The sequence below is a fragment of the Meles meles genome, chromosome 16 (assembly GCF_922984935.1).
Source record: "Meles meles chromosome 16, mMelMel3.1 paternal haplotype, whole genome shotgun sequence".
NCBI lineage: Eukaryota > Metazoa > Chordata > Mammalia > Carnivora > Mustelidae > Meles > Meles meles.
In genome coordinates this window covers 26,433,903-26,451,668 of record NC_060081.1, presented here as the reverse complement: position 1 = coordinate 26,451,668, position 17,766 = coordinate 26,433,903, and the positions used below count along the sequence as shown (strand labels likewise).

Genomic DNA, 17,766 nt, shown 5'->3' with positions numbered 1-17,766 from the left:
CAGAATAAGCCACCAGCAGAAGCAATAATGACACTACTGTGTATTTACACTGGATCAGCACACCTCCTTTGAAGGAAAAAAAAAAAAAACTATCAATTCAGCCCCTTCGGTTCACACGTGTCTCCAAGTCCAGATAAAATGCTGACACTGAAATAGAATGGATGACATACTTGAAAGTGCCTGAAAAGTTATTAATTAGCAAAGAACAGTTCCAGAGCAAAGACAGGAAAAATTCCCTATAGATCTGGTCTCAGGCCCCCTTGGAGAACAACCGGTCCTTCATTTTTTGGAGAAAATCTTTGGCTAGGACAACTGGATGGCACTTGGAAACACAAATGGTCATTTAAACTGTAATACCCAAAGACAAAGAATCCAATAGGGCAAAGCTGCTCCAGGAGCGATTTTCTGTTAACAATAGAGGCCTCAACAGTACTTCTCCAGCTTCTTTCTTCATTTGCTCTGCACCATTCTTTACCCTCCATCATGGGTGGTAATTGGATCAATGGGTGGTCACTGCATCAATGGAGACACATACCACTTGACCTTCAGTCCCTCACTGACCCACCCTGGGCCATTTTCCTTACTGTTCATTTGGTTCAAGACATTTCCATGTTTCATCTCAATACAATTCTTGAGTTTTACTCATTTTAACTACTGTAACTTCACTGGCTAATTCCTGCTTATTTCTCAAGTCTGCAAGTGTCACTGACTCCAGCTGGTCTTCCTCAACCATCTTGACTAGGTTGGGTCATAGTTATGGGAGCTATGTGCTCTTCCTCAATAGCATCCAGTACTTACCTTTTTGTAAGACCCATTCACTCATTCATTCAACAAGTGTTTCCTGCAATGTACCGTGTAATATTCTCATGCTGGGACTATGCGGGAATGAGAAAGCCCCCCGCCCTGCCAGAGCTTTGGTTCTAGCCTGGGAATGACAATATACAAATCGTCATTTTAATATCCAATACTAAGTGCTACAGAGAAAAACAAAGCAAGATAAGGAAATGGACAGAGGGAATGGGGCCATGCTGTTTTAAATGTGCTGATCAGGAAAGTCTACAAGGAGGTGACATGTGAACAGAAGCTTAGATGAAGTGAGGGAGTGAGCCTCACAAAGACTTGGGAAAAGAGTGTTCCATGTAGAAGAGACAGGAAATCAAAAGGTCCTAGTGTGACTGTCTCCCTCGGGGACTCTTCCTCACTATACTCACTGTGGGGGTTGGTGGCACCTGGCATGTAGCAGAGGCTTACCCAAGTGTGGAACATATGGTCAGATGAAATTTATTCTCGTGTCCACCTGCTTTTGCATCTGTTGTTTTATCTGCAGTGTTCTTTTTTCTCCCTAAGTGGATCCCTTTCGTTAAACATTAGCCCCAATTGTCCGCTCTGGTAAGCCTGGCTTACTTGGCCCCTGCCCTCAGCACACTCCATCACACATCGTAGCCACAGTACCTATGGGCACCGCACGAGTGCACACAGCAGAAACCTCAAGAGTCGACACCGTGCGATGACTCTCAGGTGTACTCTTTAGGGGCTGAACTATCCAACTTTGAGACCACCATGGGCTCATGAGCAAGAATGAAAAGGCAGCTGGATATTATGAAACAATATGAAACAATGGGATCAAGCTCCTTTCTCCTTCAGCCCCCGGTGGGGGGGGTGGCTGTCTTCCCCCTCCAACTGCCCCCTCCAGTACCTGCAGGCAGAAGACTAGGGTTATCCATTTTTACAAATTCCTAATTGTGGCAGTTGAGCACACTTACCCATCTTACAGCAGCTGCTACTCTCTAACTCCTGGGACAACAGCCTTGATTGTATGTATTTTGTAAATTTCATTTCTGCTTCCTGTTAAACAGTCCCAGAATACTTGCCCCTTGCCCTGTCATAGGTTGACTGCCAACCACAGCCACCATCTCTACGATAGATACAGAATACCAACCGAACTCAAACAGGCAAACTGTGGACTCACCAAGACTTCATATTTCATTTTTTATTACCAATCAAAAATAAATTCCATATATTGTTTAGCAAATATCATTGTCTTGTGACAAAAGACACAAGAGTCATAACAACAAAACTCCCCAAGAGTCAAACTCATAACAATGCCAAAATAAATCACAAAAATATACAAATTAAAATCTTATGCAAAATAAATATGAGTTATTCGCTATGGTGGCTGTGACTTGCCTACCCACTTGGAGGCCGTCTGCGAAGGTCTCCCTGACGTGGGAAGACACGCAGGGGTAGGCCAGCTCCAGGGTATGGCTCGGCCCAGGAACCAGAGGTTGGAATAGGAAGTGAAAAATTGCACTGGGAGGAGGAAGTCATGGGACCAGTAATATTTGGAAATAATTATGACCCTCTGCAAGAAGTGATTGTAAGGGGGGAATGGGAGGGGTTGAGGGCCCATGTGTTGGTAGTAACTGTGTGTGCAAAGAGGTAGCTGTGGAAGTGTGTGCACCTGCTCCTTTCACTTCACACGCTCACTTGGTTCAGGCCAATGCGCTCTGCTCCACCTGGCACTCAGGTCTCTCAGGAACACAGCTTTGCAAGCTCCCATGTGGACTCAGAAAGCAAGCTGCTCCTGTAGAAAACTGAAGGGTTTCCCCCCACAGGGAATAAAGGTCTGTGTTGTTGTTTTTTTTTTTTTTTCTCATGACTGAGAACCCATGTCACTACCTTCTGTCCAGACTTTGAGGAATGAATTCTGTGACTGGGGGAGACTTCACAACTGGCCAGGGGCAAGCATACTTGGTGCAGACACTTCCTGGTCCCAAGAGTTAACATTTTCCAGGCACCCGAAGAACAGAGTACTTGGGGTGACAGAAGTCACTGGCTGTGAGAAAAGGGTCAATAAATACTACTTAGATGGAAGGTGTGCAGAGTCTCCCTCGCCTGATCTTGGGCCCCCAGCAACTGTTCCACCCGACAAAAGGGCCAACATGGACAAGGGCCTCATTTGCCCTAGGGAAAAGGAACTGGGGCAGAATTTCACGTGGGGGCGGAGCTTCATCAAAGGCCAGGATGACAACTCAGGCTAGGATTACAAAGATGGGGGAAACAGGACTGCCAGCTATGTGCCTTTTAGGTGGAAACCTCCTTTCCTGGGTTTTTTAAGTGTGTGAACAAGGTTGGGTAAGCCTCAGCCACAGAGGAAAGGGCATGAAGAATTTGCTTAGGTTGTCTTCCTATGTGTCCTGTTGTCCTCAATCCAAGAGGCAATGGGGTTTCAAGATGAGAAGTAGGGAGTCTGGAAAGAAGGACTTCATAGCTCAGTGACTGACACCTGACTTTCACTGTGGGGTGGGAAGGAGGATGGTCTTAACTGCTAGCAACACAGATGCCCATGACCAGATTCCCTCCTGGAACTGAAAGGAATATCTCAGACAAGTCACCCGTAACGTAGATGTTCTCTCACCTAGGGGGAAACCTTTGGTAAAAGTAAGGCCAGGGCCTGGGGAGCAGTGGTAAGCAATCTTAAGGGTGTAAGACCCTGCTTAACACTCTGAGTCAAACCAGTAGAGACAGGGGTGAGAGTCCTCAGCCTAGCCCAACTCACCAGGAGAGCCCATCAGCAGAGTTCTAGGAAATTCCAGGATCCAGCAGTTGACAGGAGTAGGTGTGCTCCTCTCTGTAGCTGGGAGTACCATGTCCCTCATCACAGTTACCCAGAATCCCTCGGCCTCAGTGACGTCAGACAAGCTTCAGCGCACGCCTCCAGGCCGTTGTTCTCAGTGCTATTTGGTTCTTTGCTTCCTGGAAGGAACTGTCTTCCTCCCAAGAGAAAAACCTTCCTCCAGCAGGCCTCTGGGATACCATCTTTGGAGGAGGAGGAGGAGGAGGAGGAGGGAAAGAGGAGGAGGAGGGGGAAGAGAAGGGGGAAGAGGAGGAAGAGTAGGCTCCCTGAGACAGGGACTAAACCAGAAGGTCATGGCTGGGAGCAGATTATGGCTATTGCTTCCCGGGGTGAGAAACCCTACCCCTTTTCATTAAAGTTTTTGTGGAAAAAAAATTTGTGTTTTAAATAAAGTTCCTTAACCCTGTCTTCCCCTTCCCCATTCCTTTCCCCAAGCAATATTTAAAAAGAGGAGCAGTGAGCCTAGTTCAGAAATTCTCTTGGTAGCTGGGCCACTGCCCTGACAGTCCTGGGCTGGACGGTCGCTACTTCGGAGCTATTCAGAGGTCCCTGTCAGAGGCCAGAATTCCCCACGTTCTGGGGGCCATGTGGCTGCTCCATTAGACAGGCTATCTGCACCCCTTCTGGCCTACAAGGCTCCCTATCTTCATGTGGGCCCACTGGGGAGACCCCCGCGGGGATGGCGGGAGGCCCCGGGCCCTCCTGTCAGATGGCGCTCTCATGGGAGGCTTTGTGCAGTAAAGAGTTGCGCTCATTGAGAAGAGTTGTGGTCTCATCTACCACGGGCAGCTCGGGCTTCCCAGCTAAGTTCTCCGTGCAAATGGTGCAGCCATCCAGGGGAAACTGAGGGCAGTTCTCCATGCGTGAGGCCAGCAGCCCATTCTGGTACTGTTGCCGGGTGATCTGCAGGAAGAAGGGGTGAGGTTCACAGAGAGCGGGGACGGAGGCAAGCCTTACGAGACCAGGGAAATGAGGCTGGCCAGGGCTGGGGCTGGGGGTCTGGAAGAGAGGACGTGCTCAGCTGGAGAAGAGTGAGGAGCAAGGATAAGGAAGACACATGTCTCAGGTCTGGGCCTTCTGTGCCCTGTGTGGGAGGTGAAAGAAAGGAGCTGCTGATGCCTGAGGCATAGTGATCCAAATGGCCGGGACGGGGAAGACCGCACTGCCCAGAGGGAGAGACACAGGAAGCACTCACCTTAATGTACTGGAGGTCCATGAGCGCCCGGACACTGAAGTCGGAGATGTACTGGCCCAGGACAGAGCTGCCAAACTGGTTGGTGCTGGCCGCCAGGGTGGCCGCGCTTGAAAGATCTGTGCGCTCTGGGTAACTGAGGGAGGCTGAGCGGCTGAGGGTGCTGGGGTGGGCCGGGGAGTGGTCTGTGGGGAGAGACACACAGTCAAGCCGGGGGGTCCCGGGGCCCCTCACAGGGGCCCCTTTTGTGCCCCAGACACGCAGGTCTGGGGCCCCCACCAGAACGGAGCAGTTCTGAAGGACAGACAAGCTCCAACTGCCTCCTTAAGGAGGTCTGGCCTCCTTAAAGCAAGTGAGTTAGTTTGTTTAGAGAGGTTGTGCAGTAAGTATTAAAAAGCCTATCAAAGCAGAAAACCAAAACCAAAGACACAAAATTTATGTCTCCAGATCCCCTCCCTCATTTTCCCCGACAACTCATCAGTCAAGGGTGACACCATGATTACCCCTCACAGTGGACCAGACACTGTCCTTGTTCCCAAAGCAGCTTGTATTGAGGGACATATACTGCACACTTTTACATTAAAAAGAACATAGAGTCTGTACCCTATGACACATCCACACACACCTCTTAACATGACGCCCTAGTCACATCTTAACATGCTTGTCACAGGTCAGAAGTGTGTTCTGCACGTGACCCGCTCTGTATGGACCAGTCCTGCCCACTTGTGTCTGCCGGGCCCCCCGTCAGTCTGACAAGGGGGACAGGGGCAGCAGGTCCCTCTCACAGGAGCCTAGAGGCCCAGAGCACCGGGCCTCCCACACCAGCCAACAGTTCCCTCCAGTCCGATCCACATCCCCCTGCCCTGAGGCAAAGCCTGGGGGAGTGGGGAAGGTGCCTCTTCCCCCAGGGACAACAGGGCCTCTGTGCAGCCCACTGTAAGGAACGGGGATGACGCAACCACAAATGAGGAAGGAGCAGCCTCCTTATTTTCAGAAAGGAACTGTATACAGACTGCGTATTATTAGCTCTTATTTTTGAGAACACTTAGAAAACAAATGCACAAAGAAGTTAATCGTGAAGGCATGCTGGCTTCTTTTAAACAAATCGGAAGTGGACCAAGCTTATTTACTTAGTTGAGCACTCTGTTACTAACTAAGTACTAAGTTAGCTACTCCCACAAACAGTGAAGAGAGATGAACAAATGGTGAAGAGAGCAAACATCACGAAGCCAGGTGACTGAATGACCAATACAGCTTTAACTGAGTGAGACTGAACTGAGTAATACTCTGTCTTTGAGCTTCATTCCTAGAACTAGGAAAACATAGTCTGGACATCCTATAACTGGGCAGTATACGATCACTAGAAGATCACAAGTGTGTCACTTATCCCAACTTAAGTAATACTCTGATTAAGTTCTAGAAAGGGAACACAAATACTATGAATATTACCTAATACTTCACATTAATCATTTGGGTGATGGACTGCTTTTAATTAATACTTATTAACACTCCAGAATCTGAATTTAAAAACAACACAAATTAGTGACATAGCCTTTTAAAAACAGACGCCCTAAAAAGACATACACCCAAATACGAAACCTTTGCTTCTAAACAATAGTATTATGATACTCCTTCCTTTTCTTTCCTAAGATTTTATTTTAGATGGAGAGAGACAGTGCTAGCAGGAGGGGCAGAGAGAGAGAGAATCTCAAGCAGACTCCACGCTGAGCATAGAGCCCAGCAAGGACCTTGATCCCAGGACTCTGAGACCATGACCTGACCTGAAACCAGGTGCCAATCACTTAACCAACTCTGCCACCCAGGCACCCTACTACTGCTTAATTTTCTTTTTTTTTTTTTTTAAAGATTTTATTTATTTATTTGACAGAGAGAGATCACAAGTAGGCAGAGAGGCAAGCAGAGAGAGTGAGAGGGAAGCAGGCTCCCTGCCGAGCAGAGAGCCCGATGCGGGACTCGATCCCAGGACCCTGAGATCATGACCTGAGCCGAAGGCAGTGGCCTAAACCACTGAGCCACCCAGGCGCCCCTGCTTAATTTTCTTAAGACTTTTTTTCCTTTCCTCAATTTTCTAAATAAGCTATATTGCTTTTATGACTGAAACTGAACTGTAAGGTGTGCCTGGCTGGCTTAGGCTGTGGAGCGTGTGACCCCTGATCTCCAGGTTGTGAGTTCAAGCCCATTAGGTGTAGATATTACTTGAAAATGAAATCCAAAGCACCCTGGTGGCTTAGTTGGTTAAGATTCTGACTCTTGATTTTGGCTAAGATCATGATCTCAGGGTCATGAGATCAAGCCCCATGTCAGGCTCCACGCTGGGTATGGAGCCTGCTCAAGATTCTCTCTCTCCCTCTCCTGATGCTCCTCCCCTGCACTTGCTCACTTGCTCTCTCAAAAAAATAAAAATTAACTGGGGCGCCTAGGTGGCTCAGTCGTTAGGTATCTGCCTTTGGCTCAGCTCATGATACCACAGTCCTGAGATCAAGCCCCACATCAGTCTCCCTGCTCGGCAGGAAGCCTGTTTCTCCCTCTCCCATTCCACCTGCTTTTGTTCCCTCTTTCGCTGTGTCTCTCTCTGTCAAATAAATAAATAAAACCTTTAAAAAAAAAAATAGGGGTGCCTGGGTGGCTCAGTGGGTTAGAGTCTCTGCATTCGGCTCAGGTCATGATCCCAGGGTCCTGGGATGGAGCCCCACATCAGGCTCTCTGCTCGGTGGGGAGACTGCTTCCCTTCCTCTCCCTCTGCCTACCTCTCTGCCTACTTGTGATCTCTGTCTTTCAAATGAATAAATAAAATTTAAAAAATAAAAAAATAAAAATGTTAATTAATTTAAACCTTAAAAAATAAAATTAAACAGAGTAATAAATGTGTAAAAAAAGATAGGGGTTTTTTAACTTGGTAATTCCATTTCTGAAAGCATATCCTAAGGATATAATCTTAAACAAAGAGAAAGTTTTTTCATAAAGAGGTTTACATCATGATGTTATATAGAACACACACCACAAGGACTGTCCATAAGGGGGGATAACCAATGAAGGCACGTGTGCTTGGGGGAACACTATGGCTCCAACAAGAAAGAAAGCTGGATCTCTGTTCTTGCATTAGGTAAAAACAGCAGGACCCAAGCCATGGATACATGAACCCCTGGTCAGTATGAAACAAGAGCAAGTGCGGGAGAGAGAAGGAAGCTGAGGTGTTGGCCAAGGAAGACCAACACGGTCCACAGACATCACCACTTAAATGCCATTAGCAGCTTCCCACTTCCTACCACAACCAGAAGCTGGCTGTCTGAAAGGGACAAGTGACTTCTAAGTCACCTTTTTACTTTTTTTTTTAAGAGAATCAATGGGGAGACCAGCACTTTCTGCCACCCTCTGCTGCCTCCATACAAGTGGGACCGAGTCAACCAACACAGCTGCCAGCAATCCTGGGATAAGGCTCAGGAGTGTGATGTACCAAAGGCCAGAAACAGCATGTGGCATTGGGCCTTTTCCTCGAGAAAAGTGTGCTTTGGTACAGTTGAGAGGGACAAAAAAGCCAGCTGTACGAATATAAAATGGGAAATGACAGACTCTGGGGATAGGTTTTTAGGGCTGTCAAAGGCCTCAGGAACTTCTTTAAGTTACACACTGAGGGGGCACCTGGGTGGCTCAGTGGGTTAAGGCTCTGCCTTCGGCTCAGGTCATGATCCCAGGGTCCTCGGATCGAGCCCCACATCGGGCTCTCTGCTCTGCAGGGAGCCTGCTTCCCTCTCTCTCTGCCTGTCTGTCTACTTGTGATCTCTCTCTGTCAAATAAATAAATAAAATCTTAAAAAAAAAAAGAAGTTACACACTGAGACTGGAACCCAAAGGCACTTGGCAATGCTCTTAACCTCCTCAGGGCTCAGCAGGCCAGTGTTCCAATGGGGAGACCAGCACTTTCTGCCACCCTCTGCTGCCTCCATACAAGTGGGACCGAGTCAACCAACACAGCTGCCAGCAATCCTGGGATAAGGCTCAGGAGTGTGATGTATCAAAGGCCAGAAACAGCATGTGGCATTGGGCCTTTTCCTCGATACTTTCCAATTGGAATGTCACATTTTAGTTGTAACCAAGAAAAAACAGAGATAAAAACTGAGCTCTAACCGAACATTCCCTACCTATTCTCTCATTGCCCTGACAATTCTAAGAAGGGGCCGCATGTACTGTTCCCATTACACAAGGGGGAACAAAAGACTGAGAGGAAGTCAGCTCCTGGAATCCTGTTAACTAGCAAGTGCAGAGACAGCACTCAGGCGGTCTGCCCAGGGCCGCACTTCTGATGCCTGGCGGCTGCCTCCCCTGGCAGGCAGACACCCCAGCAACAGAATAAAGAGCAAAGCCTGGGAAGAAAGGAGGCAAGTTTTTTAGAGAAAGCTGATGAGATGACAAGGCATCCTGATGTCTGTGAGTGGCCTTGATCACAGGGGTGTGCAACGGCTGGGCTCACTTGGCCCAGCCAGAAGTAATAATGCTCCCTTCCCACTCTAGCTGTATGTCTGTGTGCGTGCGCGCGTTGCATGTGCACGTGTGTTCTCAAGGACTGAGGACTTCTGGGGAAGCCCTTCCAGGACCAGGGCAAAGCCACCCAGTACCTGGGCCTGCTGCCAAGAAGAGCCAGTGCAAATCAGGCTAGCCCACAAGCGTGAACAGGTGGGATGGCCCAAAATGCAGGTGGGGAGCCCCAGCAGCTGCTGGGAAAGGTTAATAGAGCTGTGGTATGTGGGCTCAGGCAACAGGTGGCAGCACAAACTTCTCCAGCCATGCTGTGTTACCTGAGAGCCAGGACAGCAGGGAGTTCCGCTGGCCAGGCGGACACCCGACCTGGGTTGAAGGCACTGGAGCAAAAGAGGAGAAGGTCAGCGATGGGGAGGGTGAGGAAGCAGAACACGGACCCACAGGAACAAGATGGAGAAGAGATCTGTTGGGGGCCAGTGTCCCTAGGAGGGAGGGGCACAGTGGACTCTGATAGCGAGGGAGCTTAGGGCAGACCAATGAGCGCTGCTCAAAGAGAGGTAGAGGCTCCCACAGTGAAGCCAGAGCGCGCCCCGCCCCCCCACTGGCTGAAGTCATCTCCTCTCCCTTCTGGCCACTCCAAGTGGGACCTGAGTGCCTCTAGCTCAAAGGATGGAGCTAAGGACCCAGACCCAACCTCTGAGGCATCACTGCAGAGAGAAAGGGCCTGGAAGAAAGGTCCCACAACCACGTGCCCTCCTAGACAAGACTTTCCCCAGATGGCTGGCAAGAGGTGCTCTTGGGAGGGGCTGAAAACTTCTCCCTAGACCAGAGGCATCCAGGCAAGGACCCCTGCTCCAAAACCCAGCTCTGGAGTCTTGTTTTCCCACTGCTTCCTCCTGGAGCCTGCTCACGCTGGGAGAGGGGCAGAGCTGCATCACACCAGCCAATAAGCTGAGCTGTATCAATATACAGGGGGCCCTGGCCTCCTGCGCTCAGGGTCCTCTTTGTTAAAGGACAGCAACAGGCATAACACAGGGGATCTCCACGAGCCACACACACCTCAGTGTGTGGCCTGTCCCCCAGCCACAAAGTGGATTTTCACTTTCTGCCCTGCAGCAACCTGGGGCCCCACTCAAGGCTCAGAAGGGCCAGGCAACTAGCAAGGAGCTGATCTCCCAAGACGTGGGTCCTGCCTACAGAGTGCCCACTCCAGCCACAAGGCCCCTCTGGCAAAGAGAGCCTGAGCCACCCAGAACTAGAGAAGCAGGAAGCACTAGGGTGGCCAGAGTGGCCCTTCCCTGGACTTCCCACAACTCTCTTGCAGGGTGTGTCCAGTCCCCTCTTTGCCCCAAGTCCCTTTATGCCATCAGAGCCAGCCCTTAAACAAAAGGCAGTGGCTAAGCCCCCTGAAAAGCCAAGCCCATCCACACCCTACCTGACAAACAGGCCCTTCCCTGACTCCCTGGATCCCGGCACCCTGGATGCCCTCACTCCCCAGCTCTATTCCGCTGCCCCAGTCTCTGTGAGCAAGACCCTGTAGCCTCCATTACCTGCCATTTCTCACTCTGCCCGCTGCTACGCTACTTGCCCAAATGGCCCAGTTGCTATGGTACGTCCCCCTGCTCCAAGGCCATTCATGGCTTCTTGCTTCCTATTGCAACCAAATGCCAGCCCAACATGTCCTTACTCCACATGGCCCACCCCCTCCTACCCCTGGAGGCTCTGGTAGGCTGGTCTCACATCTCAGGACATACTCTCAGCTCCCTACAGGCTTTGGCTCAGATTCCCCTTCCCATCCCTTCTTCCCCACTCTTGGAATCCTGTTGGAAGGGGCCAGGCCCTGCTCTTCTGGACCGCCTCTACTAGGCCATCTCAGCTCTGGCCCTCACTGGCCTCCCTCTCCTCTGAGCCACCTGGATGGCCCTAGACTCTGGGGTACCAGTCCAAGTCTCCCCCAAATCCAGGTATGCTGGAGAGCAGCATGGAGGCAGCCCAGCTACTCACCAGAGGTGGGCGAGGACAGGGCCATGGTCCCGTAGTAGGAGAAGGCACCTGTCTCAAACTTCATGTTCTCCTTCCCGGCCTCCACCTCCACCTTCCCCTGGAAGAACACAGGGTCAGGATGACAAACAGACTGAGAAGGAAAGCCCAACTGAGGGGAAAAAAGGACAAGGCAAGAGGGAGAAGTGAGGGCGAAGAAGAGTCGGTTCCAGAGCCCTGAAGCGCTCAGGTGCCCTGACCCAGAGTCTCAAGGGTGGCCTCTCAGGAAGAGGACAGGCAAAGGGGGAGCAGAGGCTCGGGGGCAGGGAGCACGGGGGAAATCCCCGCCGCCCCCAGCCAACTCAGCAGGTGAGGAGGCAGAGCGGGCACAGGAGGGCGGGCAGGGAGCAGGCCGCCCACCTGCAGGATGAGGATGAAGTAGTCGGCCGGCTTATTCCGGGTGTACAGGTAGTGGCGGATGTAGTATTTGTTGTGCTCATCAAACTTGAGTTCCTGAATGACATCTGGGTACTTGAGCAGCCGCAGCAGGATCTTCTCTGATATCAGAGAGGGGCTGAACTGGGGAACCTCTGTTGGAAGAAAGAAGACGATGACTTCACAGGGGGACTGGCTGGACAGCACCAGGAATACGGTCACTGTGCTCGCTCGCTGCCCAGGCCCTCCTTCCCCTCGGTTCTGCACCTCTGTGGGAAAGCAACACCCCTTGAATCCAGACTGGTCAGACCCGAATCTGCCTGCCTAGGCTGGAACAGTGGCTCCCACACTGGGCGCGCATGACCTTGGGCAAATTACCTAACCTGTGTCTCAGTTTCCTCATCTGTAAAATGGGGATTAAAAACTTCTTAGGGTTGGGGGACCTGGGTGGCTCAATCAGTTGAGTGTCTGACTCTTGGTTTTGGCTCAGGTCACGATCTCAGGGTGGTAAGATCAAGCCTGCATCAGGCTCCACAGCCCACTTGAGAGTCTCTTCCTCCCTCTCTTCGCCCTCTGCCCCTCCCCCGCTCACTCTCTCTCCCTTTCTCAAATAAATAAATCTAAAAAAAAAAAAAAAAATGCATAGGGTTGGGGCACCCGGCTGAGAGCATACAACTGGCAAGAGCATAGGACCCTTGATCTCATGGTCGCAAGTTAGAGCCCACACTGGGTATAGAGACCCCTTAGAACAAAACAAAACCAAACAACAACAACAACAACAAAAAACCACAAAACACCTGGTAGGGTCACGGTGAGATTAAATGGTAATATATGTAAAGCACTTAGACACATGCTTGGCATATGGAAAGCGCTTCATAAATGTTACCATCATTATTATCATTAACACCATCATCAATGCCCTGGCAGGAAAAACAAAGAATTAACACTCTTTAGCAAGTGAGGGTTGTGAAGAGAGTCAGAATTTGGGGGAGGGAGGAACAGGCAGGAGCTTTTCAAATCAATCACCCAGGTCCCCAAAGGAGCTTTGAATCAGGGGTGAGAAGAGAGGAATATCACTGATCTAGAGGTCAAGTCCTGCTGGCCTCAGCACATGCAGGCAGAGGGGAGGGGGGAGCAATGAGAACAGAGCTGGATTCAGGCTCTGAGTACATGAGCCAGACAAGTGCTGTGGGCCCACAACATGTGCAAGGGCTTCCTTTGCCCTCTTTCTCCCCAGCATCCAGGGGTATGGAGAACCGCAGTGCCCACCTCAGGTACTCCTAATGGTTCTTTTTTTATTTCGCCCTCCGCACTCTCGCAGTGGTTATTTTCAGAACCCGAATGCTTCCTAGAATTTTGCAGTAACAACCCATCAACAGAGAAAACAAACCACTACAGGGAGCGCCCCAGCAATGGAGGGAAGCCACCTCGCTCCCTTTCAGAGGCAGCCACATTTCCCCGGCACATTTCCCCTGGACCTTTCAAACAGCCAGAGAGGCCAAGAACTCCCCCTCCATGACTGTATCCCACCAACGCCTGAGGGCCCTCCTCTTGCTCTTACCCGTGGCCAGGAAGCGATGAGCAGCCAGAAGTAGCTGAGGTGAAATTTTCACCTTGAGTTCATTGTCAGCATCTTTGAAGGCTGAGAAGTCGCGTTTATTTTTCTCAGATACTCGTTTCCGGCTTCGGTTGTCAGCTGTAAGAGAAAGAATCTAGAACTGAGAATTCGGTTCCTAGTGACTCAGGAACACACTAGAACCTGTGCGCCAGCTCCCGGCTCTGCAGTCTCCTCTTCCACACACAAGCAGCACTGTCTGATTCAAGGTAGGCTCCCTGGCTCAATGCTGAGGCACGAAGGCCAGGGGGAGCAAAGATGGCCGCCTCTCACTGATCTGAACAGCATGCCCAATGCTCACCCTGGCCAGTGTGAGGCACCCAGTTCCTGGGCCTCAGGGCACCAGGCCTCCCACATCCTGCATGTGTGGTCTTCCCACCTAGGGACACCTAGGGTGTGAGCAGGAAAAGGGTTCCGGGCCAATGGAAAGAATGGAACTCACTGTACATATCCGACTCGTCCAGGATCTCAGACTTGATGATCTCCTCAATGACGTCCTCCAGGGTGACCAAGCCCAGCACCTCGTAGAACGGGTCACCTTCACCCTCGTTGTTCACCTTCTGCACAATGGCCAGGTGGGACTTCCCTTGGGGGATGATGCAATGAGTCAGACAAAAGCAAAGGGCCCAGTCATGAGACGCCTCCACCAAAATATTAACACGTTTGGGGTCATGAGTCACTGAGGTGGGGTCATGGGTGGTTTTTTCCCTTTTCTGTATTTCCTAAAGTTTCTGCTACAAACAGATGTTGCTTTTATGAAAAGGAAAACCAAAAGTATATTTTTAAATTTTAAGGCATTTCGTCAAAGAGCTTTTGTTTCATTAGAAAGAAAATGGCAAGATCCTGCCTGGGTCTCCTGAAAGTCCTGGAGGAGGGAAAGACACACACTGACAAGCTGTGGACTGTGGAACGATTGGTTGGAGACATGTGGGTGCCAACTGGACATGGGGTTCCTCAGATGGCCCACGCTGCCCAGGGGGCCTCCAGGGCCACACACATTCCTTCACCCTGCTCTACTTGGCAAATGCCCCAGCATGTATCCAAGGCCATGATACTGCCCAAGGCAAAGGCTCTCAGTTCCCAAAACCATTAACAAATTAGCCCAGGCTGTAATTAGGCCAGGCAAGTACTATAATTAGAGAAGGGCCACCTCTTCAACCTAAAGAAGAGAAAGTCAGAAGGCAGAGGGAGGGGAGGAGGGACCCTCCATAGAAGTTGGGGGGGGGGGGGCAAGGCTTTCCAGGCCCTTGTTTTGGGTTTCTACCCTGTTCCTGTGCCCCTCGTCCCAGTGGGTGACAGGAGGGAGACAGCCAAGGCTTGGCCCGCACTGCAGTTTGGATGGGCTGTGTAGCCCACACAGGGACCGAGATTTGGAGCAGCCAAAGGGAGAAAGTCCTGGGAGAGCTGAGAAGGTCAAGCCAGGGTCTCCTGGGCAGCTTCCCTTTCACAACCCAGTCTGAGGGCCCCACTCAAAGGATTTCTCTGGAGAGGGTGTTTTCCAAGTCTCCAAGGCCACTCCAGATCCCCCAACCCCAGGATGTGCCCCCTCAGAACTCCAGAGAGCTGCTAGTTCTCAGGACCAGCACTTAAAAAAATAAAATAACAAAGATATTGGAGTACGCCACATGTGATCAGGGGTGGGGGGACTGTTTTGTGCAACTTTCACCATCATATGCCAGTCACTGTGGTACACTCATCTCCAGCTCTGAGTTACGGTCAAAAAACTTTCGGCACCTTGCTCGAACTATGCACCCAGACCAGACCTAGACAGAACCGTGTCTGGACTCAAAGACTTCCCAGTGTCTTCTAGACGGGGGCCGATGAGAGCAAGCAATCCATCAAGGTCCTCCAGCAGGCCGCAGCCCCTCAGAGCCAGGACCCTGGAGTCTGGCCCCCCAGGCCTCTCTGCCTGCTGGAGGCTGCCCACCCAGGAGTGCCTTCTAGAGAGAGAAATGATGCTCAGTCAGGAGGGAACCAGAGTTAAAACAAAGTCGCATTTACCACCTTCCAGACTGGCACACTCTAAGACCAATAATACCCGATGCTGGGGGAAGCAAGTGAAACAAGCATGCCCTCAGGTCCTCGGGTTGGTGGGCAGGTAAATGGGCGCACTTCAGGAGGCCAATCTCGCAGCATGACTCAAAACGAAAGGTCCCTAACCTTGGACTCAGATATTCAGCGGGTAAGAAGCTGGATACAATCGTCTCCAAAGCAGAAAAGGCACAGAAGTAAAGAGGTTCAACAGAACCTTTTTAACCACCTCAAACCAGAAACCACCTACATCAATAGCAATGGAGCAGGAGTCCTGCCACTGCTCCGGGGAGAAAGCAGCAGGGAAGGGACAGACAGAATGTGGAATGAAGCCCAACACGGGCTGCGGGTGGAAGAGCGAGCAGAGGGACAGACTGCACGGTGCCTGCTGAACTGAGGGCTGGCAGGGCTTGTGAACTGCCCTGAAGTGCATGGAAGAGTAACAGTGGGTCACCTCCCAGGTTAAGCAGAGTTTGGGGGAGGGGTCCTTGTACCCCTTACGCTGTCCTCTTCTAATTCTGTTCTATTTGATGGGCCTAGAATTTGAATTGAGAAAAAATCAGGGGAAAAACATAATTAAGGGGAACAAAGAAAGAGAGACTAGTGAGCATCCAGGGTGAACAAGGACCCTCTGTGCCTAAACTGGCAGACTAAGGCCTGGGGAACGGGGTGCGTCTGAATGTGGCTCAGTTAGCCAGTGCGTAGCTCAGAGCCTGGAAGTCAGAGTCCCCACACAGAAGGGACCTGAGAAAAATGTCCTCCTCCCCACTGAACCTCCAATGAACCATAGGCTCACAAACAAATCCTGACACACAGTCCCGGGTCGCACTGGATCACACAGGAAAGGCTGGTGGCTTCTCTAAAGGACAGAAACATCCGTCCTATAGAGGAAACACGCGGACTCCTTGAGCCCAATCTTGGGGCCGCTCTCAGCCCTGGGGCCTTCTTTCTGGGGCTCCTTTGTGTGTGGTGTGAGGGGGGCAGGCGGGCACCCTCCAGAGACAGGTAACTTGCAGGTATACAAACCTGGGGCACCGCCCACAGTCACCCCAGCTCTGTGCGCTGAGAGCTGCATGTGTGTGTGCACGCGTGCACGCGCTGGCACTGAGTGTGGCGGAGTCTCCCACCGGCCAGAGAACCTCTCTTGCCAAGGTCACCGCTGACCTCCAGTGGTGGGGTCTCAAGCTCGGGCTGCAGATTCTGACCAGGGGTCACTCCCTTCCTCTCCCTGGCTTCCAGCACACACTCTGCCCTCTAGGGCTGCTGCTCCTTCCTGACCTCTATGTCCCAGGGTCCCAGGGCTCAGTTCTTTTTTTTTTTTTTTTAAATATTTTATTTATTTATTTGACAGACAGATATCACAAGTAGGCAGAGAGGCAGGCAGAGAGAGAGAGGAGGAAGCAGGCTCCCTGCTGAGCAGAGAGCCCGATGCGGGGCTCGATCCCAGGACCCCAGGATCACGAACTGAGCCGAAGGCAGAGGCTTTAACCCACTGAGCCACCCAGGCGCCCCTCAGTTCTTGGACCTGTCCCTTGCCTCATGATTTTAAACACAACCTGTATGTCAAGGTGTCTCAAACACATGTGGCCCAGCGCTCTCCTGCACCCTCCAAACTCTGTACCCAACTGCCGGCTGACAGCTAGCTAGCTCCTCCCAGAAGCCCAACACCTTGAACTCGACATGGCCGAAATCAAGTTCCTGCCCTTCTTCCCCCCAGCCTTCCCCATCTCTGTCTGTCTGGTAGATCAAGCCATGGGGGAGTAAACTGTCCCTCCTCTCTTTCTCTACCCTTCTCCATCCAACCTTTCCATCAGATCCCCTCAGCTCTGCCTGCACCTGACACCCAGACTCCAGCCTCTTCCAGGGGCCTCCACTGCTACGGTCACATTCTGGGCCACATGTACCTCCTTCTCACCCAGACAGCTAGACTAGTCAGCTCCCTGCTTTATCTTGGGCCCGGGTCAGCTCTCAACACAGCAGTAAGAGGGGAGACGTCAGGTCACCTCATGTCTCACGAAGTCCCTCCAGTGGTTCCTATCTCACCCCACATAAAAGCCTCCTGCCCCAGAGTGGCCCGGGTGTCCAGAGCCCTTGGTGCTGACCATCTCCTGTCTGTACTCCTCTCTCCAGTGCTCAAGTCAGCCACAAGGCCTCCTTGTTGTTCCTCATACCTGAGGCTGCTCCCTTTGCAGGGCTCCCCTTGAGGGGGCCCTCTCGGTGAGGTCTACCCTGAGGCCTCCGTGAAAACTGCGACCCTTCCTCCAGCGCCCTAACCCTGGTCATGAAATCACCTAAAATAAATGACATAATATGCTTATTCATTGTATTTATTGTTTATGGCCCATCTTCTGCTAGACTTTGAGCTGCATTACAGCAGGGG

General features: G+C 51.2%; 1 protein-coding gene across 1 annotated transcript in view; it reads right to left on the bottom strand.

The window, feature by feature from the left end:
- Positions 1–1,975: 1,975 nt before the first annotated feature.
- CNNM4 (cyclin and CBS domain divalent metal cation transport mediator 4) overlaps positions 1,976–17,766 on the bottom strand; it is a 37,928-nt gene continuing 22,137 nt past the window's right edge. The window contains exons 2-7 of the mRNA XM_045980965.1: positions 13,798–13,941; positions 13,302–13,436; positions 11,726–11,895; positions 11,330–11,426; positions 4,833–5,014; positions 1,976–4,540 (exon numbers count right to left, since the gene is read on the bottom strand). Of these exons, the coding sequence (XP_045836921.1) occupies positions 4,343–4,540; positions 4,833–5,014; positions 11,330–11,426; positions 11,726–11,895; positions 13,302–13,436; positions 13,798–13,941 (926 nt within the window). The 3' untranslated portion in view covers positions 1,976–4,342. The remainder of the gene's footprint in view (positions 4,541–4,832; positions 5,015–11,329; positions 11,427–11,725; positions 11,896–13,301; positions 13,437–13,797; positions 13,942–17,766) is intronic.